The sequence below is a fragment of the Xiphophorus maculatus genome, chromosome 15 (assembly GCF_002775205.1).
Source record: "Xiphophorus maculatus strain JP 163 A chromosome 15, X_maculatus-5.0-male, whole genome shotgun sequence".
NCBI lineage: Eukaryota > Metazoa > Chordata > Actinopteri > Cyprinodontiformes > Poeciliidae > Xiphophorus > Xiphophorus maculatus.
Genome location: NC_036457.1, coordinates 4,763,873 through 4,790,618, shown reverse-complemented (window position 1 = coordinate 4,790,618; position 26,746 = coordinate 4,763,873). Strand labels below are relative to the sequence as shown.

The 26,746-nt window shown below is 41.9% G+C and overlaps 2 protein-coding genes across 7 annotated transcripts in view; both read right to left on the bottom strand.

Annotated features, from left to right (window-relative positions):
• LOC102218575 (feline leukemia virus subgroup C receptor-related protein 1-like) overlaps positions 1–6,815 on the bottom strand; it is a 10,556-nt gene extending 3,741 nt beyond the window's left edge. The window contains exons 1-5 of the mRNA XM_005813124.3: positions 5,393–6,815; positions 3,036–3,108; positions 1,517–1,588; positions 821–961; positions 61–128 (exon numbers count right to left, since the gene is read on the bottom strand). Of these exons, the coding sequence (XP_005813181.1) occupies positions 61–128; positions 821–961; positions 1,517–1,588; positions 3,036–3,108; positions 5,393–6,091 (1,053 nt within the window). The 5' untranslated portion in view covers positions 6,092–6,815. The remainder of the gene's footprint in view (positions 1–60; positions 129–820; positions 962–1,516; positions 1,589–3,035; positions 3,109–5,392) is intronic.
• On the bottom strand, positions 6,296–26,746 carry LOC102218828 (putative deoxyribonuclease tatdn3). 6 transcript variants are annotated; one of them, XM_023347386.1, is made up of 10 exons: positions 13,359–13,883; positions 13,195–13,268; positions 12,941–13,019; positions 12,260–12,322; positions 11,477–11,586; positions 11,331–11,386; positions 11,154–11,266; positions 10,013–10,093; positions 9,800–9,936; positions 6,296–6,372 (listed from the first exon to the last, which is right to left on the bottom strand). In XM_023347386.1, exons 1-9 carry the CDS (start codon positions 13,506–13,508, stop codon positions 9,805–9,807), a joined length of 858 nt encoding a protein of 285 aa, XP_023203154.1. In that variant the 5' UTR covers positions 13,509–13,883; the 3' UTR covers positions 6,296–6,372; positions 9,800–9,804. The 6 variants fall into 6 exon arrangements, with proteins under 6 accessions (XP_023203154.1, XP_023203153.1, XP_023203156.1 ...); XM_023347385.1 differs by lacking the exon at positions 6,296–6,372 and adding an exon at positions 9,430–9,606 and having other exon boundaries at positions 13,359–13,882; XM_023347388.1 differs by lacking the exon at positions 6,296–6,372 and adding an exon at positions 26,654–26,746 and having other exon boundaries at positions 9,669–9,936; positions 13,355–13,387.

Here is a 26,746-nt window from a genome sequence, read left to right as displayed (position 1 = left end):
CGTGCGCTGTTCTGCGTTTCTTCGTGCTGCTGATGTAACCGTGGCGACGTCGGTGTTTACCTGGAAGTAATGGAGGATGATCTGGTTGAGCAGCGTGGAGACGGAGTAGAAGGATCCGGTCAGGATGCCTGCAGATGGCAGCGAGAACATCAGAGTCCTGCTGCGCCGCTAGCTAAAACACTAGCTAGCCATAAATATTAGCTCTGCTGATGCTAAAGTGCTATACTGACTCTGTATTTAACAGAAGCTAATGCTAAAGTGCTAACCAGTGGTGAGAGCAACATTAAATGGTGCTAGAGGTTGCAGTCTTTGAACTGCAGATATAATTGCAATTGAAGTTAGCAATTTAGCATTAGCTTCAACTAAATGCCATGTTGGTGTAGTGCTTTGACATTAGCTTCTACTAAATGAATTGTTACTATAACGTTAATCTTTAGTTTGAGCTAAATACCATGTTGGTTTATTACTTTAGCATTAGCTGAGCTAATGTTTATGGTTAGAGCTTTAGGGTTAGCGTAGCCTTTTAGCTAGCAGTGCCCACTTTCACCTCTTTAAACTGAAAAGCAGAAGTTTTGGTTGTGTGAAACCTGGGAAACATGCGACTCTGCCTGCAGCTTTAAAAAATAATCCTTTTTTGTCTGGACTGGAAATATCTCAATTATTGCAATTAATGTCAAACACACCTGCAGGTTTTCAGTGATTAATCCCTGATGTTTGCCAGATGGGATTAGTTTGACTGTTTTAAGCGTCTGAGGTTAATCCCTGCAGGTCAGAACAATCTCAGAAACAGAAGAAGTGAGAGTGGGATTCTCCTCCTCACCGTAGCTGATGAGCAGCAGAACGAAGGCTTTGTTCTTGATCAGGTTGATGATGGACTGTTTGTAGGAGTAATTGTCCAGCGAGACGCCCGGTAACACGGCCTGCGCCTGGCTGGGCGGCAGAGGCGGTTTGTCTTTTATCACTGCAGGACAGGCAGAAACGAAACAGATTTCTGTTCAAAACGCCATTCAGGTGAGAGAAGTTCCTCCATGTCAGATAAAACCCACAGAACGTCAAAACACGCAGACTCAGCGTATTTAAGGGCCCTAGTGGCTGGTGGCGGCATTAATCTTTTTTTAACTAATAAGAATCTGAAAAGTGTGGTGTACATCTGAATCTGAGTCAGAACTCTGAAGAACCTCCTTGGCTGCAGATCCAGGTGATCTCTGGATCTGAGCTGCAGATTCTCTGGATCTGATGGCTTGCCTTTAACCACAGTGGTAGTTAGCATGACTTTGCATACTGTTAGCATAGCATATCTTTGCATACTGTTGGCATAACATGTCTTTGCATATTGTTAGCATGTCGTGGCATGTTGCTACTCAAAGCGACCCTCCAGCCTTCATCACTTCTCTCTCTGACACAAAATCCAAAAACGGGAAGCTTTCAGTCAGAACGGGAAGCTTTCAGAGCTAACGAGGGTCAGGCTAAGTGCTAATGTGGGTAGAAATATGAAGTTGTGTGTGTGTGTGTGTACCTATGACGGTGAGGACGAAGAGGCCTGTGGAAACAGCAGCTGTCCCATAAAACATTTTGCTGATGTTGCGACCTGAGGGACAGAAAATCACCTTTAGCTGCTTCCAGAAACCATCCAATGAGAAGAAGCTAATGGTTGCCAAGGAAACACAGGAAGTTCACATGGAAAATAATTCAAGCAAATTATGAAATGAGAAAAACATGTTTCACATTTGTAACATGAAACATGCTACAAATGTTCCAAGTCAGTCTAATTTCCATGACAACTACTTGGGACGCGCCGATCAGGTTTTTGCTGCCGATTGAAATCATCCATGAGGCCGATCACCGATCACCAATGATCACTGATGATCACCTGGCTGTTAATTTTTTGCTTTAGGTATAAATGATACTACGTGATCTGGCAAAATGAAAAAATGGTCTGGCAATAAATTCACCTAATTTAGACATAAACAAAATACTTGCAGGCACAAAACAGCAGCAATTCAGTCAAAAGGACAGAAAAACCTGCAATCAGTAAAATCATATTTAACAGTAAGGCTCTCAGCCATAAATTATACAGGAGTCAAATTAACCTGCTAATATCAAATAATGTCAACAAAAAAGGAAACATTCATTCAAAGTTAAAAGCATCAAAATAAACAATCCTGAGTTACTGAATCAAAACTTCCTGAGAGCCTGATTAATGCTAGCTCTGATTGGCTAGCTGATTAATGCTAGCTCTGATTGGCTAGCTGATTAATGCTGGTTTTGATTGGCTAGCTGATTAATGCTAGCTCTGATTGGCTAGCTGATTACTGCTAGCTCTGATTGGCTCTGTTTGTTTGTGTTTCAGTTCCCTGCTGCAGCTCTCAGCAGCTGTTCGCTGTGACAGTTCATCGTCTGGAGGTTCAGCGACTCTGTCTGTGAAACATCACCACCAGTAGCGGCGGTCCAACAGCCGGAGCAGAACCAGCGTCTCAGTCTGCGGCTTCAAGACTTGAATTATTGTTATTTGTTCAGCTTTCTGACCGTGTTGGTAGCTGCGCTGCTCTACCTGCTGTCTGGATCCAGACGTCTTTTGTTCCTGCGTTGAGCCTCCGTGCAGCCAAATCAATCAAGTGTTTGTTTTTTAAATATCATATTAGATTGGTTGTGTTGATGCGTTGTGGCGAGCTTTGCCCCCGAGGTCATTTCCCACATCAACAAGCAAACGTCCCAGTTCACTCAGAGCGTTAAAGTTCCTCACTACCGGAGTTGATGCTGCGCAGCGAGAAGGCAGGAGACCAGCTGCAGGCCGAGAAGGAGATACAGGTGATCGGCAACTAGAGACGCTGATCGATCACTGATCAGGCACTTTTTCAAGGAAATCGGCCGATTATGATGGATGGTCGATCGATCGGCACATACAGTATATAGTAACTACACAGTAAAACTTGGTTTCACGTCATTTCCTTCCACATTTTGGAAGCGCCTAGTCCAGATCCGGTTCTGGTTTTGGAAGCGGCCCGTCCAGATCTGGTTCTGGTTTTCCCAGTCACCTGTTCTCTCCAGGTCCTCCGGTGTGTTTGGTACCAGGACTGGAGGCAGGAGGAACCCGATGGCCGTCCCCAGCTAAAACACACAGATTAAAACTCAGATAAATGTGGAAACTTTTCCATATCCGGTAAAAATATGCTGAATATCTCAGAGTTGGTTAATTAAAGCGTTATAACAAAAAGCCAGATCTGGTGTGGGATAATGAAGGACTCCCAAAAAACACAGGATGCAGGAACTGAATCAAAATGTTTTTTTTATTTTTTTTTATCAAAGTATTAAAAAATACTTTTAGAACCAGATTATTGCAGATTTTGAACTATAAGGATGTCTAGACATTCTAAACATTTATTGAAATGTTTTAATTTATTTGCCAGGGTCAATGATTAACCAACATTACTGTAAACCATAGGCGCCGGAACAGGGGGGGTCAGGGGGCCATTGGCCCACCACTTTACGGCCCTGCTGGTCCCATTCAGACAGACGGCTCACAGCTCTGTTTCTATGCAGACAGAGAAAACCTCGGTCACCCAAAGGTTCACACACATGAGCAGCTCCAGGTTGGGTTGGGCTCAGGAACCGGTCTGCAGGGCCGGCCCAAGGCATAAGCAAACTAAGCAGCCGCTTAGGGCCCCAGGGCCACTAAGTGGAGCTGATAATTTTTTTTTTTAGTAATAATTTCTATGTTATTATAATATCAGAAACACACAATTTCACTAGGAAGTGATTTGTTTTTACAATAATATATATTAGCTAATGTATGTAGAAATGATTATTTCATGGATAAAAAGACCTGCTGACAAAAGGCTTTACTCTGATTCGGTCCCAGACTAAACCAAATCTTCCTAAAATGAAAGGAGAATTCTGTATTTGTGCCACATCTGGTCCAAATGAAGTATTTATAGAACCGTTTGGGCCGTATGGAAAAATCCTCTGATGTCCGTTTACGGTCCGGACCAAATGCTGACCCACACTTTGCCCACAGCAGATTCATTTTGTTCAGGTCCAAAAGCCAATCAGCCATCAGTAACCATGGATACTTATGGCTACTGATGGTTTTCAGGTCGCTGTTGAAATTCACTTTTGTTTGTTAAATAACACGATTAAACTTTAAGCAGGTTAAAGTTTAGTCATGGTGTTTTTCATTTTGTTTTTTAAAATATTCTGGCTGGTTTCTGTCCCACTCAGAAATCTCTTTCCCGTACAATTAGTGGAAGAGCAAACATAATCTGAGCCTTTTGGCTTCAGACCCAGAGCGTCCAGATGGAGCTGCTGCTGCGCCGGAACCAGTTTGTCCTGCTGCTCTGAACTGGTATTGATGGAGAATATTTGACATCTATTTAATTATATTTTTTTAATCTTCCAAATGTTTGACCAGTCGTGATTTTTGTCATGTCTATCCATCTTTGACATTATCGAGCGTATTCTGCACTTGCAATAAATCGGTTTGCACAGCCTGGCGCCCGCAGCTGTACGCAGTGTGCAGACCTTCAGATTTTCCTTTAAGTAAAAAAAGGAAAAGATTCATTTTTGGATTTTTTAAAATTATCTAACCCTCTTTAAAATTGCGGAGAAAAAAAATAATTTTGTGTCAAAACATCGTAGCTCACATCTGTGTGCTGCATACAGAGTTGTCCTCCAGGTGAGGGGAGATCACAAACCCAGAGTTGATTGACAGCAGCCATCATGTCAACTGAACAAGTGCGCGCGCCTGACATTCAAAATGACGCAACACCTGATGCCCCGCCCCCCCACCTGCTGTAAACGTCAGAATTTACCAGCTAGTTATTTTTCATCTGTTTCCACCCATCACAACAAATATCTCGCTAAAAAGAAAGAAAAGATTATAAAAGTTAAGATGAAGTTGGTTATAAACAATTCTGCCAAGAAATATAATACAAAACAATAAATACTAAACAAAGGAAACTACACTTATAAGAAATGAAGATTTGTTCTTATTTTAATTGGACCTGAAAGATCAAAGTGTGCCTTAATAAAACCAGTGAAGCTGTTTTAGATGATATAGACAAACAAACAGGGAAAAAACAGCGAAGCAAAACTACAATAAATATGGACAGTTTGTATTTTTCAAAAACCCAGAACTCCTCTAAAGGCAGTTTTAGCTTCACCTAGAATAACTCTAATAAAGCAACTTTTGCTGTCAGTGATGAATTGGTTAATTGAAAAATGAACTGTTCTGATGTTCAGCGGAGTTTTTCCTTAAATGATCACTGAAGGAATCTAGTTACTGCATTTTATCCAATACATTTTTTATTTTCTCATTTCAAAACGCGCCGGAAGCGCCCCTGTAGTTTAGACCGACTCGTTAACAACGTGCGGTGGCTGCGCGCGCATCACTCACCTGGTTCCCCAGCACGGCGGTGGCGCACGCGGTGGAAACCTCCCGCGGTCCGAACCACACCGAAGCGATGCGGGACGGCAGGCCGAGGATGAAGACCTGCGCCACGGAGCAGATGACCTGCGCCGTCACGGTGACCCCGAACCTGTCGGGGCTGACGCTGGCGCACTTGAGCCATGCGCCTGCGCAGTTGAGCCCGGCGCCCAGCAGGGCCGTGAGCCGCAGACCGCGGCGGTCCAGCAGCCAGGTGGCCGGGAAGATGAGCGGGATGTAGGCCACCATGTAGACCATGGAGAGCCAGTCCACCTTGTCGTTGGTGACGCCGTAGTATTTGGCGAACACGTTGGTGATGATGCTGTAGTGGATCCACTGGAAGGCGTTCACCAGGGAGTACAGGCTGAACACGGCCAGGACCGCGAACCGCCGCCAATACAGCCTGGTTTCTGGCGCCCTCCCTCCCGCCTCCTCCGCCTCTCCTCCACCGGCGACGGGCAGCATCGCCGCTCTCTCATCCGGCGGGACCTCCAGCTCCTCCGGGTCCCGGTGCCGGTCGGGCCCACCACATGCCGGGTCGGAGCAGGAGTCGGTGTGGGCTGGCCGCCGTGCGCTCTCCGGTTGCGGACTCTTCCTGACCACCGTGATGTCTTCAGGTGCGCCGGTGTCCGCGCGCAGATGCTCCTGCACGAGCTCTCCCGCCACCATGGCGCTCACGGATAAAGAGCTGGAAGCGGAAGCGACATAGTAACAGAAAACAATTGTTTCCTCATCAGAAGACGCTCCGGCGGTCCGTTCTGCCAGAATGGATGGTTAAAATCCCTCCGCTGCGGGGTCTAGTCCGCCGCCAGCATCCCGGCATGCAGCCTCGGGTTCAGCCTGTAACACCCGCCCTGCCTTCCGATGCCGAGCAGCCAATGGCAGAGCGGCTCCCGCATCCTGTCTGATACCCGCCGACGCCGCTAAAGCAACAGAGGCGGTGCGAAGTCCTGCGGTGCCCAGGGCAGAATAACATGGGGGGGGAAGAGAGGAACAAATCAAAGCATTTATAAATGAAGTTCAGAAATACTCTTCAAAATAAAGGACTCCATATTTTATCAGTTGGAATCAAGAATTCATAAAACACTAAAGTTATATTAAAATATTTCCTTCTATTTATTTAAAGATAAAGAGTCAAATAATTATACATACTTTTAAATTAATTTATTTAATAAAAAATTAGATTAGTGCACATTATTTAATTAGTCATATATTTATTTCATGATATATGTATTTAATTTTGACCCCACAAAAGCTTGTTGCAATAATCAATAAATCAATTAATTGCATAACAAATTATAACTTATTGTTTCTCCCATTCCTCCAAAAACTGAATGATGAAAGTCTTCAGTCTGGTGTTTTGGTCTCAACATAAACTTCATAATTCATTTTATTTGTTGTTTCTGTTTTATCTTTTATTATTATTTGGGATATTTATAATATCTTCCAGTTCCAGTGTTAAATGTTAATTAGAGTTCAAAGTTTATTGGTCTTGTTTATTATGGCATTTACATATTAGTTCAAAATAATCTAAAAAACTAATATTATTACTGTTTATTGCAATAACTTCTGGGATAATTTATCGTCTAATATAATTTCAATTTGTTGGTAAATGAGATCAAAACCAACAGTTTTCTTCTGCCTGAATAAAGCAGTTAATGCAACTTTAAATTTAGCTTTACAAACAAAATTGGCTGTGTTGCCCTTTCAAAATAAAGCTCCCAGATCCAGAAAACTTTACATTTTCTAAATGCATCTCGTTTCTAAATGCATCTGGATGATGACAAAGGGATTTTGCCGTGTTAGCTCCAATTAGCCCTCCCATATGTCCAGCCCCATCATCTGCTCTAATCCTAATCCCAGAGTGACCCGGAGGGTTCCTCCTCCACGCCGCGTTCACCTGCTGCACCTGAACACTAATCTAAGCCACAAACTTAATTCATTTGTCGTTTGGTAGAAATGTATGAACTCACATTTCTTGCCCTCATAGATCACACAACGAACGTATTTACTTTCTGAATTCATCAAAATAAATTTGGCTTAAAAATATTTTATGTCAGTCATCAGGATCAGTACAGCTGACGCATTTTAAACAGGGACTGCCAGCAAAACTACAACAAGAATCAGCCGAGTATGAGCCACTGGTTCATTATTTGGTCATGTGGCAACCATTTGGGCAGGGAAAATAAAACACGATTGTCGTATTTACACTAAAAACAAACGAGCTGCCTTCTGACGTCTTGCTGGACCAGTTTGGACAGAACCACAGAATCCTTCTTCGTGTTTAGAAGGATGTTTGCATTGTCTCTGGTTTTAATAAAGTTAAACGGGCTCAGTCTTGCTCATTTTAAATGACAGGTTTTATTAACCACCGTATTAACAGCATTAATACGGTGGGTGAGGAATGAGTTGGTTTGAGGTCCTTTCTTTTCCCATCATACACTGAAAAAAAGAAACAGTTGATCCAACTTAAAAACGAGTTCATTTTTTTTATTAAAAGTAATCAAATTTAATTTATCCAAGTAAATATATTACATTTATTAAGTTGTCGTGTTAAACAAACGTAGATAAATAAAGTTTTGACAAACTTCATTTGTAATAAATTAACTCATTTAAAAAAAAAGTTAGAGCTGCATTTTTTTTTTCAGTTCAACAGAGAAAAACAGAAAACGTTTTTTCTCTGTTGTCCATGTGTAAAAACCAGTGACGTGCGGTGAGGCTCATAGCTGGTGAGGAACTGACTTAATCATAATCAGACATACAACTATAGACCACCTGCATGTTGTTGGTTACTTAAGGAAATTTCGCGCATGCGGACAAAGCTGGAGGCCAGGTGAGGCTCTGCCACCTGGCCTCCCCTGACCGCACGTCACTGGCAAAAAAACATCAGAGTGATACAATTAGCTAAAACTTATTTAAGGTATATTGTTGAATAAAAAATTAACAACCGTACGATTTCATGACAATACATAAAATTAAAAGCGGAACTGCTCCGTTTATTTAAATAAGCCTGAGTGACTCATCGCACGAATAAAATAAGGAAGTGAGCGGCTGCTAATGTCACAGCGAAATAAATCTTCGGAGTGGAACATCTTTCTGCACGAATGATCTTTGGAACGCAGGGAGCAGGACGACGTCTCCCGTTGCCATGCCAACGCGGTTAGCAACACAAACTGAACCGTTGGGGATTATTTATTTCACACCGGACACGGCGAAGGAACGATGTCCGGGTCTGAGGGGTTCTGAGCGGGTTCTGCTAGAGCCGAACATGCGGGTGGAGTCGTGCCGTCGGGTGGAACCCCGGAAGATCTGGGAGCGGGCCGAGAGGAGGCACTACCGGAAACACCTGAGGACCAGCGCGGTGCTGCTGAACGCGCTGACCGGCCGACAGCAGCGCACGGTGGCCTGCACCCAAAGGGAGCTCCCGATAAAACTACCGGAGCGGAAACACTTCGACCAGAGCGGTAAGGAGTTTCAGGCAGGCAGAACCAGAGACAGTGAAGTTTGAATAAGATAAACACACAATCCGTTTAGTCCCTGTTTTGGTTGTTGGATTCGCTCACCAGAAACTAACCCAGCAACGGCTCCCAGTGAAGTTATAAACTTTTACAAAACAAGGCGAAAATACCCAGGAAACCCTGAAATGTCAAAATGTAACACTATGTATAATACTTGTAACTAAACACAAAGCTAATCCTGATACATACTGCAGTTAAGACAGCAATAAGCGTAAGTTACTGGTTACTATGGCAACCACTTTATAGTGCAAATATAGGTCAGGAGACAATGACTTGACTAAGCAAAATGAGTTTGAAGAATAAACAAACCAATTTTGACAAACTTCACATTTCTAATAATTTTTAAACTTGTTTATTTAAATTTATGTAAGAATTTAATTTCCTACTCATCAATTTTAACAATCAAAGTAAAAAACATGTCACCCATTCCTCTGTTAGTTTTTCCTTTGCTTCATTTTCAGATATTAGCCACTTGGTGCAAAGAGAATGACCAGAACTAGAACCCAGGATCTCCTGTAGCAGTCAGTCATGTAACCAATCCAAAGAGGCCTCTGACTGAAGACTGTTTCTGTAAAGTCCAACTGGCGCATAAGGAAATGATGTTTCTACATGTATTAAAACTGAAATTAAATCCACGCTGAGCAGCCTGGTGTTCCTCAGGGTTTTCTGGAAATGAAAAAAGATTTTAAAATAAGTTAAAACAGATGGAAACTGAACATTATCTCAGGAAACATTTTTGATCAACTTTTATTCTGACTGCTTCTCAGATGAAAGTTTTCCAGCTTCTTGGCTAAAGGACAAATAAAAAGCAAAGTTGTTTAAAAGGTTCATAGGAATGTGAGTGTTTTATGGTATTTACTCTGATCATCTGCTGGCTCTGCTGAACAGTCTGTAGGCGTTCTGAGTCGTGACGTCCCGGACCGTTTCTGGCGTCTGACCTTTGACCTTAGCGATGTAGCTGCAGGACAGGGCGATGTTAGCCGGCTCGTTCCTCTCCTGTCAAGCAGATGGGGACAGGAGGAGGACGGTGGTCTCCGCGTCTGTCCCTGAGGGACGGCGGCGACCGACTCACGTTCTTGTGGAGGCCGAGGGCCGGAGAGTCCGTCTCCAGGCAGATGTGATCCAGAGGGATCCGCTGGATCAGCCGGTCTCTCTGTCAGAACACCAACACCCGGTCACTCGCTGGAGCCTGGCCGTTTATTATGACTGCTTCTCAGTAAAGGAAACATCTCAGTTATTCTGATGCTAAAGAAACAGAATTTCTAAAACCTGAAACATTTCTGGAAGAACGGAGAACCGAAGGTCAGGGTGGATACGACGTTAAAAGGGCCGGTATCAGGAAAACAGACCTTTTCATCTTTCCTTCATGTTTTCAGGTTTTTCCCTGCAGTGACACTTTGATCCTTTCATGTTTAAAAAAGGATCAAAGTTACTTAAACAACGTGTTGATTTACAGACTGGATTGATTTCTTGGATTCGTCTCCAGTGGTTTTCAGTCCAGCGTTTTTAAACTTTTCCGCGGCAGCAGACAGAGACGCCCGTTATCCTCCATTGGTCTTTCTGAGGTCCTCCAACACTTTCACTGGGATTTCCCCATCAGGTGCAGAATTCAAACTGTCATTTTATGCTGTCGATTTATTGCTGTACGTCTCAGACCACACTCTCTCCATTTCGTCAATTTGATCTGTTTTTCAGAGATTTGGATCTTTTTCAGGTGATAGAGTAAATATTGCTAATAGTGGATGCTACCCTGTCAGCAGGAGCATTCAAGTTTTCACACTCTGACATTCGGTTTCTGTTGAGCTCATCTGGCTTTAGGTACCAGAGGCAGCAGACCATTAAGCTTTCTTTCCACAGATGGAATAGTTTACCTCTCTCACTTATCGGGAAATTTATTCATTTAAAATGAACGTTTTACCCAAATTCCTATTCTTGTTCAATTGTCTCCCACTTTTTCTGCCAAAGCATTTTTTCAAATGTTGGATTAAGTTATCTCTGCTTCCTACGGCGTGGAAAACCACAAAGATTCCACAAATCCACACTTCATAGATGCACTTGTCACTTCCAAACTTCCAACTATATTGTTGGTCAGCTCATAGCCACAACATTTTATTTTGGTTTGGATCTGTGGACCTCCCATGGTGCAAGTTAGAACTTCTCCTCTCCACCAGATGTTGGTGGACATGGTGACCCGTCCAGGTGACCCGTCTTACCTGCTGGTTCCTGCAGACAGCAGGAGGGAAAGAGAAGAAGAATCCGGCCTCCACAGCCTCCAGAGCTGCCGCCGGCTTCCCAGAGAAGTTATGCAGCAGAGCTCTGCTGATCCCTGCAGGGGGACAGAGAGTTAGAGGACGGAGACGTCCATCCTGCAGGGGGACAGAGACACTCACCTCGCCGTCTCATGGTGTCTATGGTGACTTTGGCTGCAGAGCGGGAGTGGACGTTCCTGTAGAGACAGCCAATTATTGGACCGGCTTGATTAAAGCGATGAGCGACCATTTATGGAGTGATGATGTCATCAGTTAGCTGAGCTCACACAGGTAGGTCCATCTCCATGGCGATGTCCAGCTGTCCGATGAAGACCTTCATCTGGTCGTCTCTGTCCTGCTGGGTCGGAGCGCACCACGGCGTGAAATCCAACCCGATCTGGAGCCAGAGCAGGAAATTAAAACATTCCTGATTAGTTATTTATATTACAGAATAAGAAATTAGGTCAGGAATAAATGTTTTCCCAAAACTATCTGGACTCGAATCATATAAAATCTCCTCCGGATCACACCGGACGCTGATGAGGCTCTGCTTTACATTTCTTTTTAAAGGTTTGATTGGCTCTGGGCCCTTTATTCCACAGTGAATCGCCAGGAAAGAGGGTGATGAGAGAACGGGGAAGGCATGCAGCAAAGGTCGCCAGGCCGGGAATCGAACCTGCGACGGCCGCGTCGAGGACTGAGGCCTCCTGATGAGGGTTGAGCTCAAACCCTGCGTCACAACAGCGTCCTGCTTTACATCTCTGTCAGAACTTCAGACCATAACGAGTTTATCTCCAAAACTAAACAGGAAACGGACCAGAACCTCTTCCAACTTCAGGGGAAAAAGACAAAACTTCCTGTTTTTGGTCCTGGAAATATGAATTTTACAGACGGTGATTAGAGCAGGAAGTTTAGCGTAACTGCTTCTAGAAAAATCATATGGATAAATGATTAATCACCAGAGACAAACGTCATTATCTGTACCAGACTGAAAGTAAAATATGGGTCTTTTCCTATTAAACTATTTGGAGAACAGAGTGAGATCAGAGTGACATCAGAGTGGCGTTCACCTCTCCGATGGCGACCAGTCGTTCTCTGTGGCTGTAGAAAAGAGGCAGAGCTTCTTCCAGGTCCTGATGGAAACAAAACATCATCAGCAAAAAGATTTGATTCAGAAAAACAAGTTTTCCTCTGAGCATAAAACTGAACAAGACGATGAGAAGATTTCACAGAAAACTTTAGACGACAGGATTTAATTAGAAAAACAGAAACAAACATTTAAAGGATGAAGTGAAGATAAATAGGTAAATAGATTAGTCCTTCATGATGGATGGATGGATGATGGATGGATGGATGGATGATGGATCTAAATGAAACTCCAGATGTTTTTCAGATTCTTCCAGGTTTTCTGCTGAAAGCTGGAATTTCTTTTTCTTCTCATGAAATTAAATACATTTTTTTTAGAAATAATTTAATCTATTAACTAATTTCTAATAATATAATAAATTATTTATTGTGTTCTAATTATAAAGGACTAAATTAGCTGATTTTCAGTGAATAAAGCCGAGTCTTTTCCCCCTCCGAGTCGGTCAGAGCGTGTTGTTCCCGAATCCCTTCCGGCTTAAAGAGCCTGCTGGGCTTAAAGTTCCCAGCAGGCGCTCCGGTCCGGGTTTTCCTCCCGCTGAGGCGTCCCGACACCGATACGCTCCACGGATCTTCAAAGTCAATAAAGCAGAAGTGAAGGTTGTTACCTGAGGCCGGACGCTGTGCTGACCCCCGGCGGCCTGCAGGGGGTGCAGCCCCAGACACGGAGCCACCAGGTCCGGATATCTGTGGGAACGAACCAAGAGGTGACGACCAGCTGGGAGGAATCCTGACAACATGAGGCCTGCCTGTACTTTAAACTACAGTTTGTTTATGTTCTGGTCCTCAGAGCCACTGGACTGGAAACCAGAACCTCCTTCGGGTCAGAAGGTTTCTGTAACATGAATCCTGGAGCGCCGACCTTTCCTGCAGATGGAGAACTCTGGGGAATTCCTCCACTTCCTCTGTGACGGCCACCAGAGTCTTTACCCCAGCCTGCACATGGAGGTTTCATTGGTTTGGTGTAGTCAAAGTAATCGTAAAGGACAGTTATGATGTGGTTCTTAATGAGGAGTTTTTACCTGCCTGGTTCTGTGGATCACATCTGGAAGATCCTGCAGAAGAGAAAAGAGACGGCTGAGATCTGAAGTCTTCAGACTGCTCTAACTTTTCCACATCTGGTCCCATTACGACCAACAGAACACAAACAGAACCATTTACATTACATGTAAACATTCCATATTTTTTCCAAACTCAGTTTTCTAAAGAACACAAAAACTATTCCAATGGACTAGTGAACGTTATTAGCTTAGACTTAAGACGAGTAAATAAATTAACGTTGGTGCTTTGGTACCATCTAGTGGCCGGAGTGTGAACTACAAGCTTTTCATGGAATCCTGAGCTAGATGTGCAGTAAAGTATATATATTTAGGCTCACAAATGTCTTAAAATAAACAACATTTAGTCAAAATTATACAAATTATTACTGATTAGGTTTATGATGCTTTTTTGGCGACACTAGGCAGCTAAGGAGTGGAAGTGTATTAATAGTATTACAGTTTATTTTACAGTTTATTAGGCCCGAGCAGCAAAGCGCTGCGAAGGCCTATTGTATCTGTACTGTTTATTAGGCCCGAGCAGCAAAGCGCTGCGAAGGCCTATTGTATCTGTACTGTTTATTATTATTATTAGGCCCGAGCAGCAAAGCGCTGCGAAGGCCTATTGTATCTGTACTGTTTATTAGGCCCGAGCAGCAAAGCGCTGCGAAGGCCTATTGTATCTGTACTGTTTATTATTATTAGGCCCGAGCAGCAAAGCGCTGCGAAGGCCTATTGTATCTGTACTGTTTTATTATTAGGCCCGAGCAGCAAAGCGCTGCGAAGGCCTATTGTATCTGTACTGTTTATTATTATTATTCTGCCCCCCTCTTCGTGGGCCTTTTTGGGGGCTTTATCATATTCAAAAACTCACCAAACTTGGCGGAAGCGACTAGGCGGTTTAAAAATTTTGAATTTTAAGGTCGCCGCAAAAATCGCAAAAAAAATTGCTCAACGGCAGCAACTAGCAATTTTCAACAGACCCATTGCTATTCACTTACTTCATCGTAGAGACTTGAAATTCGGTACAGTTGTAGAGCTCACTAAGACGCTCAGAATTTACAAGTAATGTCATAGTGCAACTATCACAGGAAGTCGGCCATTTTGTATTGAAGGTCCATTTTGGACCTCGAGTTTGACGTTTACAGCCTTCGTATTTGATCGAACTCCTCCTAGGGATTTCGATTGATCGGCTTCAAACTCGGTCAGTCTGATCATAAGGCATGTCTGATTTAAAGTTATCAAATTGGTGAGTTTTGGAGCATGTTGAAGGGGGGTTAGCAGGGGTCAAAGTTCACCTACACGCCATGAAACAGAAAACTCTTATATTTCCTATACAAAAACACATAGAGGGACCAAACTTTCAGTGATTGGTCGTCATCGGGTGTCCTAAGATACCCTGTGGTGAAATTTTTTTTTTACGTAGGCCACGCCCCCTGAGAGCAGGAAGTGTAATGTTTTACTGTGAACGGTCGCTATCTTAGCCCTTTGACCTAATCAACATGAAACTGTGTCCAGAGACAGAAGACATGTTGGTGTGTTGTGGATTCCAACCCCGACCGGCTGCGATGAAGCAGGTGGGCGTGGCGGCGTTGCGAACGCCATCGAATTTCGTTTGGCTCTAAATTCCACAGTTTCGGGGTGAGCTGCTCCAAACTCACTAGGATGGATCCTTATCCATCCCCGAACAGGAATCCATAGCGATATTTGGTGGGCGTGGCCTAATTTTTCTATAGCGACCCCTAGAGTATTTTAAATGAACAGCCCCAAGCCATGCTTAAACCTAGAATTACGAAACTTGGTACACATGTGTATCATGTCAGGACGTACAAAAAAGTCTCTTGGAGCCATGCTCTAAACCCAACAGGAAGTCGGCCATTTTGTATTGAAGGTCCATTTTGGACCTCGAGTTTGACGTTTACAGCCTTTGCATTTGATCGAACTCCTCCTAGGGATTTCGATTGATCGACTTCAAACTCGGTCAGTCTGATCATAAGGCATGTCTGATTTAAAGTTATCAAATTGGTGACTGTATGAGCTTGCTGAAGGGGGGTTACCAGGGGTCAAAGTTCAGCTACTCGCCATGAAACACGAAACTCTTATATTTCCTATATAAAAACACATAGAGGGACCAAACGTTCAGTGATTGATCGTCATCGGGTGTCCTAAAATACCCTGTGGTGAAATAATTTTTTTAAGTAGGCCACGCCCCCTGAGAACAGGAAGTGTCATGTTTTACTGTGAACGGTCGCTATCTTAGCCCTTTGACCTAATCAACATGAAACTGTGTCCAGAGACAGAAAACATGTTGGTGTGTTGTGGATTCCAACCCCGGCCGGCTTTGACATAGCAGGTGGGCGTGGCGGCGAGGCGAAGTGACCTGTAACGCCGATGCCATACGTTTGCTTCTAGATTCCACATGTTTCGACCGAGCTGCACCAAACTTGGCCTGACTCATCCTGGTGTGATGCCTGACAATGCTATGTCATCATATTATGACGTCATCTAAGCCCCGCCCCCTCAGAATGAATTAGAGAGATCTTCTGTGTAATTACATAATAAACAGTCCATGTTCGTTGTTTGTAGGGCAATGCTGCCCTCTGCTGCCCACTGAAATAGTTTCATTATTTCAGTAATTCGACACCAGAGGGCAGCATTGCCCTACGGAATGAAAGTTCAATGTTGTAATGGAGGAAAAAATTAAATAATTAGTAATTCTAACACAAAAACTCACAGAGACACCAAACGTTCAGTGATTGATCATAATCGAGTGTCCAATAATATCCAATGGTCAAATGATGACATCACTTAGGCCCCGCCCCCTCGGAACAGGAAGTGCTATTTTATTACTTGGAAAGCTCTGTTTATGGCTCTCTTGACCTAATCAAGATGATTCGGATGATAAACTCTGTCAATGCTCGCTGCTGGCTGAACCGTGTGGGCGTGGCCAAATGGCGAATATCAGTCCCTCGCCATATACATACGTTTGGCTCTTATTCAGGCATAGATATTCCGATTGGCGCCAAACTGGATAGGTATGACCTTTGTTCACCTCTAAAGAGCCCGACGGGTTTGAAATGTAATTTGGCTCCACTGCGCCCCCTAAGTTAATACATGGGCTGTATCTCCTCGACGCATCGACCGATCTGCACCAGATTTTTTGACAGTCGTCGGGGAGCGCTGCCAAACGCATTCACGCATGTCGCCTGGTGGATGGGTGTGGAAAATGCGCGACAGCTTCTGCGGTGGCTAGCGGGCGGCGGTGCTGGAAACTGCGGCGGAGCTTCTGCGGTGGGGAGTTGGCTGCGGCTCTGGAAATCGTGCGAGAGCTTCTGCGGTGGCCGGAACCCCCGCGGTGGCCAATAGGCCGGAGCGGCGCTTGCTGCGAGGGCCGCCCGAGGCTGCTTGCAGCTTTAATTATTCTTCCACCCATTTCGTGGGCCCATTTGGGGGCTTTATCATATTCAAAAACTCACCAAACTTGGCGGAAGCGACTAGGCGGTTTAAAAATTTTGAATTTTAAGGTCGCCGCAAAAATCGCAAAAAAAATTGCTCAACGGCGGCAACTAGCAATTTTCAAAAGACCCATTGCTATTCACTTACTTCATCGTAGAGACTTGAAATTCGGTACAGTTGTAGAGCTCACTAAGACGCTCAGAATTTACAAGTAATGTCATAGTGCAAGTATCACAGGAAGTCGGCCATTTTGTATTGAAGGTCCATTTTGGACCTCGATTTTGACGTTTACAGCCTTCGTATTTGATCGAACTCCTCCTAGGGATTTCGATTGATCGGCTTCAAACTCGGTCAGTCTGATCATAAGGCATGTCTGATTTAAAGTTATCAAATTGGTGAGTTTTGGAGCATGTTGAAGGGGGGTTAGCAGGGGTCAAAGTTCACCTACACGCCATGAAACAAAAACCTCTTATATTTCCTATACAAAAACACATAGAGGGACCAAACTTTCAGTGATTGATCGACATCAGGTGTCCTAAAATACCCTGCAGTGAAATTTTTTTTTTATGTAGGCCACGCCCCCTGAGAGCAGGAAGTGTAATGTTTTACTGTGAACGGTCGCTATCTTAGCCCTTTGACCTAATCAACATGAAACTGTGTCCAGAGACAGAAGACATGTTGGTGTGTTGTGGATTCCAACCCCGACCGGCTGCGATGAAGCAGGTGGGCGTGGCGGCGTTGCGAACGCCATCGAATTTCGTTTGGCTCTGAATTCCACAGTTTCGGGGTGAGCTGCTCCAAACTCACTAGGATGGATCCTTATCCATCCCCGAACAGGAATCCATAGCGATATTTGGTGGGCGTGGCCTAATTTTTCTATAGCGACCCCTAGAGTATTTTAAATGAACAGCCCCAAGCCATGCTTAAACCTAGAATTACGAAACTTGGTACACATGTGTATCTTGTCGGGACGTACAAAAAAGTCTCTTAGAGCCATGCTCTAAACCCAACAGGAAGTCGGCCATTTTAGATTGAAGTTCATTTGACCTCCATTTTGACGTTTACAGCCTTTGCATTTGATCGAACTCCTCCTAGGGTTTTCGATTGATCGGCTTCAAACTCGGTCAGTCTGATCATAAGGCATGTCTGATTTAAAGTTATCAAATTGGTGACTGTATGAGCTTGCTGAAGGGGGGTTACCAGGGGTCAAAGTTCACCTACTCGCCATGAAACACGAAACTCTTATATTTCCTATATAAAAACACATAGAGGGACCAAACTTTCTGTTATTGATCATCAATAGGTGTCCTAAAATACCCTGTGGTGAAATTATGACATCGCTTAGGCCACGCCCCCTGAGAACAGGAAGTGTCATGTTTTACTGTGAACGGTCGCTATCTTAGCCCTTTGACCTAATCAACATGAAACTGTGTCCAGAGACAGAAGACATGTTGGTGTGTTGTGGATCCAAGCCCTGACCGGCTGCGATGAAGCAGCTGGGTGTGGCGGCGTGGCGAAGTGACCTGTAACGCCGATGCCATACGTTTGCTTCTAGATTCCACATGTTTCGACCGAGCTGCACCAAACTTGGCCTGACTCATCCTGGTGTGATGCCTGACAATGCTTTGTCATCATATTATGACGTCATCTAAGCCCCGCCCCTCAGAATGAATTAGAGAGATCTTCTGTGTAATTACATAATAAACAGTCCATGTTCGTTGTTTGTAGGGCAATGCTGCCCTCTGCTGCCCACTGAAATAGTTTCATTATTTCAGTAATTCGACACCAGAGGGCAGCATTGCCCTACGGAATGACAGTTCAATGTTGTAATGGAGGAAAAAATTAAATAATTAGTAATTCTAACACAAAAACTCACAGAGGCACCAAACGTTCAGTGATTGATCATAATCGAGTGTCCAATAATATCCAATGGTCAAATGATGACATCACTTAGGCCCCGCCCCCTCGGAACAGGAAGTGCTATTTTTTTACTTGGAAAGCTCTGTTTATGGCTCTCTTGACCTAATCAAGATGATTCGGATGATAAACTCTGTCAATGCTCGCTGCTGGCTGAACCGTGTGGGCGTGGCCAAATGGCGAATATCAGTCCCTCGCCATATACATACGTTTGGCTCTTATTCAGGCATAGATCATCCGATTGGCGCCAAACTGGATATGTATGACCTTTGTTCACCTCTAAAGAGCCCGACGGGTTTGAAATGTAATTTGGCTCCACTGCGCCCCCTAAGTTAATACATGGGCTGTATCTCCTCGACGCATCGACCGATCTGCACCAGATTTTTTGACAGTCGTCGGGGAGCGCTGCCGAACGCATTCACGCGTGTCGCCTGGTGGATGGGTGTGGAAAATGCGCGACAGCTTCTGCGGTGGCTAGCGGGCGGCGGTGCTGGAAACTGCGGCGGAGCTTCTGCGGTGGGGAGTTGGCTGCGGCTCTGGAAATCGTGCGAGAGCTTCTGCGGTGGCTGGAACCCCCGCGGTGGCCAATAGGCCGGAGCGGCGCTTGCTGCGAGGGCCGCCCGAGGCTGCTTGCAGCTTTAATTATTATTAGGCCCGAGCAGCAAAGCGCTGCGAAGGCCTATTGTATCTGTACTGTTTATTATTATTATTGGGGCCTGCCATGCAAAGCAATGGCAGGAACCTATTACTATTGTCGGAGAGAAGCGTCTCTTTAATATTATTATTATTATTATTATTATAGAACTTTATTTTTCTTCCGTAACCGTTAATGCGGCTCATACCGCTGGGTGCACACCTACAAATGAGGTATCAAAACGTGCAGAAAATTCACGCCATTGGAGCTATTACTTGTGGTGGGATTTGGGTTTAACGTGGCGACATAATTCGCAAAAAACTACGAAAAAAACCCCATTATAACTCAATGGGAAAAATCCTAGAAATACCCTATTTTTGAGGATTTGCTGTGTCGTCACAAATTCACCTAGAAATGCCATTCAAATTTCATTTTGTAGATACGTCTGTGATCTCTTCGAAAGTGAAGACGGCTCGTCGATACCAGTTACGGTTTGTCCACAATTTGCCTCTAAGCGACCCAAAGTTTCTCATTTTTCTTCAAATTAGAGTGACAGCCCATCTCGGTTCATATCTGGGCACAACATTTCTTTCTCTCATCGCTGTAAATGCTCTGAGTGAGGTACAGATATGAATCTCGGGACTATCGCAGAAGACACATTGAACTGTCATACGCTTAAAACGCTTTTCGATTATGTATTACGGTTCCCGAACAAGAAGGATTTGTTTCCAATGCTTTTTTTCAGTAAAGTGTGTTTGCTCAAACACACTTGTGTGTTTGAGAGCTCAGAGCTCAGAGCTCACACCTGCTGAGACCATTATTTGCCATAGCAACGGAACTCAAGAGGCTATTGGCTGCTGGTTAGGACTACGAATACGCATCACTGTAGTTCTATCTATCCTCAGTTGAAACAGATCAGGACTGAACTGGCCTTTACAACTAATTGCTGCTTTGGGCTATATATAACTGATTTAACTCAGTAACTGTTACACATGGGATTAGTTTTACACTTTAAAATTAAGCATATTGAAAATTTCACAATAAAAGCCCTGAATATTTTTACATGACGTAATTGCTCTTTTTTGGCTTTATTTGACTTTTTCATCCAAAGCACTGTTACACATGGTATTAGTTTGGCCCTTTAAAATGAAGCTTAACAAAAATTTCAAAATAAAAGCCTTGAATATTTTTACATGACATAATTGCTCTTTTTGGCTTTATTTGACTTTTTCATCCAAAGCACTCTTACACATGGGATTAGTTTGGAACTTTACAATTAAGCATACTGAAAATTTCAAAATAAAAGCCTTGAATATTTTACATGACGTAATAGCTCTTTTTGGCGGTATGTGACTTTTTCATCCAAAGCACTCTTACACATGGGATTAGTTTGGAACTTTACAATTAAGCATACTGACAATTTCAAAATAAAAGCCTTGAATATTTTTACATCATGTAATTGCTGTTTTTGGCTTTATATGACTTTTTCATCCAAAGCACTGTTACACATGGGATTAGTTTTACACTTTAAAATTAAGCATATTGAAAATTTCACAATAAAAGCCCTGAATATTTTTACATGACGTAATTGCTCTTTTTTGGCTTTATTTGACTTTTTCATCCAAAGCACTGTTACACATGGTATTAGTTTGGCCCTTTAAAATGAAGCTTAACAAAAATTTCAAAATAAAAGCCTTGAATATTTTTACATGACATAATTGCTCTTTTTGGCTTTATTTGACTTTTTCATCCAAAGCACTCTTACACATGGGATTAGTTTGGAACTTTACAATTAAGCATACTGAAAATTTCAAAATAAAAGCCTTGAATATTTTACATGACGTAATAGCTCTTTTTGGCGGTATGTGACTTTTTCATCCAAAGCACTCTTACCCATGGGATTAGTTTGGAACTTTACAATTAAGCATACTGACAATTTCAAAATAAAAGCCTTGAATATTTTTACATCATGTAATTGCTGTTTTTGGCTTTATATGACTTTTTCATCCAAAGCACTGTTACACATGGGATTAGTTTGGAACTTTAAAATGGAGCATAATAATAATTTCAAAATAAAAGCCTTGAATATTTTTACATCATGCAATTGCTGTTTTTGGCTTTGTGTGACTTTTTCATCCAAAGCACTGTTACACATGGGATTAGTTTTGAACTTTAAAATTAAGCATATTGAACATTTCACAATAAAAGCCCTGAATATTTTTACATGACGTAATTGCTCTTTTTGGCTTTATTTGACTTTTTCATCCAAAGCACTGTTACACGTGGTATTAGTTCAGAACTTTAAAATTAAGCATACTGACAATTTCAAAATAAAAGCCTTGAATATTTTACATGACGTAATTGCTCTTTTTGGCCGTATATGACTTTTTCATCCAAAGCACTGTTACACGTGGTATTAGTTTGGCCCTCTGAAATGAAGCATACTGAAAATTTCAAAATAAAAGCCTTGAATATTTTACATGACGTAATTGCTTTTTTTGGCGGTATATGACTTTTTCATCCAAAGCACTCTTACACATGGGATTAGTTTGGAACTTTACAATTAAGCATACTGAAAATTTCAAAATAAAAGCCTTGAATATTTTACATGACGTAATTGCTCTTTTTGGCTTTATTTGACTTTTTCATCCAAAGCACTGTTACACGTGGTATTAGTTCAGAACTTTAAAATTAAGCATACTGACAATTTCAAAATAAAAGCCTTGAATATTTTTACATCATGTAATTGCTGTTTTTGGCTTTATATGACTTTTTCATCCAAAGCACTGTTACACATGGGATTAGTTCGGAACTTTAAAATTAAGCATACTGAAAATTTCAAAATAAAAGCCTTGAATATTTTTACATCAGGTAATTGCTGTTTTTGGCTTTATGTGACTTTTTCATCCAAAGCACTGTTACACGTGGTATTAGTTTGGCCCTCTGAAATGAAGCATATTGAAAATTTCAAAATAAAAGCCTTGAATATTTTTACATCATGTAATTGCTTTTTTTGGCCGTATATGACTTTTTCATCCAAAGCACTGTTACACATGGGATTAGTTTGGAACTTTAAAATGGAGCATAATAATAATTTCAAAATAAAAGCCTTGAATATTTTTACATCATGCAATTGCTGTTTTTGGCTTTGTGTGACTTTTTCATCCAAAGCACTGTTACACATGGGATTAGTTTTGAACTTTAAAATTAAGCATATTGAACATTTCACAATAAAAGCCCTGAATATTTTTACATGACGTAATTGCTCTTTTTGGCTTTATTTGACTTTTTCATCCAAAGCACTGTTACACGTGGTATTAGTTCAGAACTTTAAAATTAAGCATACTGACAATTTCAAAATTAAAGCCTTGAATATTTTTACATCAGGTAATTGCTCTTTTTGGCTTTATTTGACTTTTTCATCCAAAGCACTGTTACACATGTGATTAGTTCGGAACTTTAAAATGGAGCATAACAATAATTTCAAAATAAAAGCCTTGAATATTTTTACATCAGGTAATTGCACTTTTTGGCTTTATATCAATTTTCATGCAAAGCACAAGAACGAAACTAACTCAAATAGAGATTAGGTTTATGTGGATACCAGCTCATAAAGATATAGCAGGAAATGAAATGGTAGATCATTTAGCTAAGGTGTCCTTAAAACAAAGTAGAATTATGGAGATAAAGTATTGTAAGTCTGAAATAAATTCAATTATTAAGAGCAAAATTAAATCTGAACGGCAACAATTGTGGGAAGAAGGAACTAAAGGTCATCATTTATTTCATATACAAAAGAATGTAGGGAATATGGAAATAATAGGAGAAAATTGAAAAGGGCAAGTAGTAATGAAAAGATTGTGCCTTGGACACTGGATTAAATAAAACTTTACATTTGATTGGTAAAAATCCAACAGGTAGATGTGAGTGTGGTATGGATATGGAAACAGTAGAACATTTAATAATTAATTGTGGAAAATATACAGCAAGTAGAGAGAAGCTAAAACAATAAATTAGGAAATATGATATAGAGAAATTTAAACTTAATAAGATATTAATTAAACACAAAATAAATACAGCGGTTATTACATTTTTAAAGGTAACAGGATTATATGTAAGAATTTAGATTGGGGGAGATCCTGTCGTACACACTCCAGCCAGTAGATGGCGATAATACATATTAACGTTAGATGTCACCCGCCGCTAAAAATCACAAGCAAGAAGAAGAAGGACCTTTCTGCTTCCGAATCTGCTTGGTGAAGGTAAGACGTGTTTGTGTTCTGTCCATAAAATATACTATTTCAATGTTTAATTTAATTACTATATTATTAGAACTGCTTACAGCTGTTAAATGTAATGTGTTCCTTAAGAAATGTGATAGATTTTAAAAGTTTGACTGCTGTGGGATATGTTGTTGTGGCTCTGATAGCGTAGCTGCTAGCTTGATGGAATATTTTTTCCACGACAAAAACCGGAACCACAATTTGTTCACATGTTAGCAATTTGCTAACTGCCTTTCGTGAAAGCTGTTAGACTATAAAATCTCTGTTAACATCCAGCTCATCAGCTGAAATAAGGCAATGTTGTTTTACCTCAACCTAGAGCTATTGTGACTTGCAGAAATGGCCACAAATAACCCCAAATAGCATATTAAGCTAATTCACTGACTCAGTTGCTTCGGATACAGATGCTCTCAGCTGCCGTCTTGTGCCGACAGTGAAAAACAGCAGAACTACATAATATTAGCTTGGTATGATGTAAATTATAATTTAGAGAACACAAAATGCTTTATGTGTACTACTGTGATTGTATGGACAAAAAGCGAACTTAAGAAAACCCGCAGCCGCAGAAACTGAGTCAGTGAAGTAGCTAACTATGCTAGCTCAAGTTATTTGCGGTCATTTCTTCAAGTTGCCATCCCTCCCCGAATAACTGTGGTGTGTGATAAAACAGTATTGCCACATATTGTTACGTTTAAGCTGTGAAATGTCCCACATATTTTGTAGTGTAACACTCTGAAGAAAGCCAGTTAGCAAGTTGTTAACATGTAAACACATGTGCGCGGAAGTAACGCTATAAATCACACAAAGCATCATGGGAGCTAGAAATTTGCTGGAAAGAAAATGTTTTAGACCCACAGGAAGCTAATTAATTGCTGCAGTGTTTTTAAGTCTCGTAATTTTGTTCGTATCTTCAGATATGACATCTCTGTTTTTTTAAGTATATTTTTAACCAAGTTGTAAAGTGTACTTATGTTTGCACCAGTTGTGAAAAATATATTGGCCTTGTTTAGAAACCTTAGAACAGTTTTAACTTTATTCTTGTATTTCAGAAAAAAAATATTAACCTATTTTGAAAATATATATATATTTTTATGGTCCTTTTTTAATTGAAATGTATTTTGTTTGTATTTACAGCTTCTCTCTTCTGCGAGACTTTGTGATTTGGACGTTTTCCACTGCTGCCTGCTACGCATCTCACCTCTGCATCATCACACCATCTTATTAATTCATTTATACTGATACCTCTTGATCCTAGAGAGATATATTTTATTTAGATATTAAGAAAAGCACATAGTAACATTGAGTTAAAAGCATTCACAAACACATTTAATATTGTTTGAATAACCAACTCCCCCCCCCCCCCCCCCAGGTTTCTTCTTTTTTTTCATTCTGCTGTTACAGAATGCCACGTAGAGGACGACGCTCTGAGGCAGCTAAGGTGAGATGGAGGAAGCTGGAGATTGTGCCGGTCGACGCAAAGGTATAACAATTAAACATTGAAGTACTTGTTTTTGTCTAACTGTAGTTCTTAATGTAGTTTAGACTTTAAGCATGATTATAATAGTTTCTGTGTTTACAGGCTGGGACACCATCTCTCACAACCAGCGCTTGGAACCCGACTCGGCCTCCGCCAAAGAAGGTATGGCTGTCATTTTAAATTTTAGTAACTTACTGTTGGATGATAACAATTATTTCCTTTACTAATTTTACTTATCTCTTTAGATGTCCCCACTGCTGGAGGGTGGCCTGCCCGACCAGGTATGTTCATGACAAGTTCAGGATCATTTATTTAGAATAACCAAAACAAGTTATGTTTGTAGTTAATCTATAGATTTTTTAAATTACTCTTTTGCAGATGTTGCCTCCCGTGGTGCGTCAGGAGGAGCCCCGTGTGCCACCGACCTCTCCTGGGTCACGTATGTAGATAAAATCTTTTTTGTTAAATTTGCAGCTGCATGAAAGCCTAATCTTGATAACTAAACGTTTCTAAACAGGCCGTGGGACGGGGCGTCGCCATCGGGTGGAGACGTGGCCAGCCTCCCGGGTGACCAGACGGAGCTGCAAGTTGGTTCTGCCTACTGCCGAGGCTCTGGAGAAGAAGGTATTTGTTTTTGTATACCTCGTATAGAAATCTTGGTTTGAATGACAAAAATTCTATAAGCGAACTTTAATGTTTGTTTTTATTTTTCAGTTTGCTCTTTTGGTTGGTGATTCCCATCTGCGTGCTATTGTGGATGGGTATTCTACCATGCCAAAGGGCGACTTCTCGTTAGGGGTGCTTGCATCCCCCGGTGCCTCTGCGGAAGAGTTGCGGCTTGAGGTGCTGGATGCAGTTCTGCCTCGGCCCCCCGAGGTGATCTGTCTTCTGGCCCCAAGTAACAACTTAACCGCCAGCAGGACCTTCGTGGAGGCCGGAGCGGCGTTTGACGCTTTGTTGAGTACCGTCTGCAACCTCTCTGCTAATGTAAGTAGAACATCCACTGCATTTATCCATGATCAAATATATCAGAAAAGTTGGCGTATATTAATTTTGTTCCTTTATTTGGTTTGAAATTTAAAGGTGGTCGTTGTGGACTTTCCACCGCGCCTTTGCGTGGAGGACAGTGTGCAACAGCTGCTGCGGCAGGAGTTTCAACGTGTGGCTGCTCTGAGAAGTAAGTGACGTACACAATTTGTGTTTAGACTAAAACGTCAGCAAATTTACATTTTATAGTTTTCAGGGTTCAGATCTATGAAAAAATAATTTATTTTTCCTTTCGTATGTAATTTATCTCAAATTAGAACATCGTTAGTGTGACTGAAAATAAGAATGCATTTTTTTTTTTTTTCTGTCAAGCTGTTCGGTACTTGCCTGTCACTGAACACTTCCCGTTGAGCAACCTGGCCTTGTGGAGCAGGGATGGCGTAAGTTGAATTGATTTTCATAATTCTATTGTAAACATTTCATTGAGGCGTACTGTATTTGATAAAATGTGTTTATAATTGTAGGTTCACCTGAGCGACCATCCTGGGATGGAGGTCCTTGCTCAGTTGCTTGAGGCGGCGGTCTGCTCGCAACTTGAGTTAAGTGCACCGAAATCTCCTGCT

Coding starts and splice junctions, on each gene's coding strand:
- LOC102218828 (XM_023347386.1), bottom strand. CDS start 13,508: ATGTTTACATGTAATGTAAATGGTTCTGTTTGTGTTCTGTTGGTCGTA. Junction 11,587..12,259: donor GACTGGTCGCCATCGGAGAG/GTGAACGCCACT, acceptor CTCTGGCTCCAG/ATCGGGTTGGATTTCACGCC. Junction 10,094..11,153: donor CTGTCTGCAGGAACCAGCAG/GTAAGACGGGTC, acceptor GTGTTCTGACAG/AGAGACCGGCTGATCCAGCG.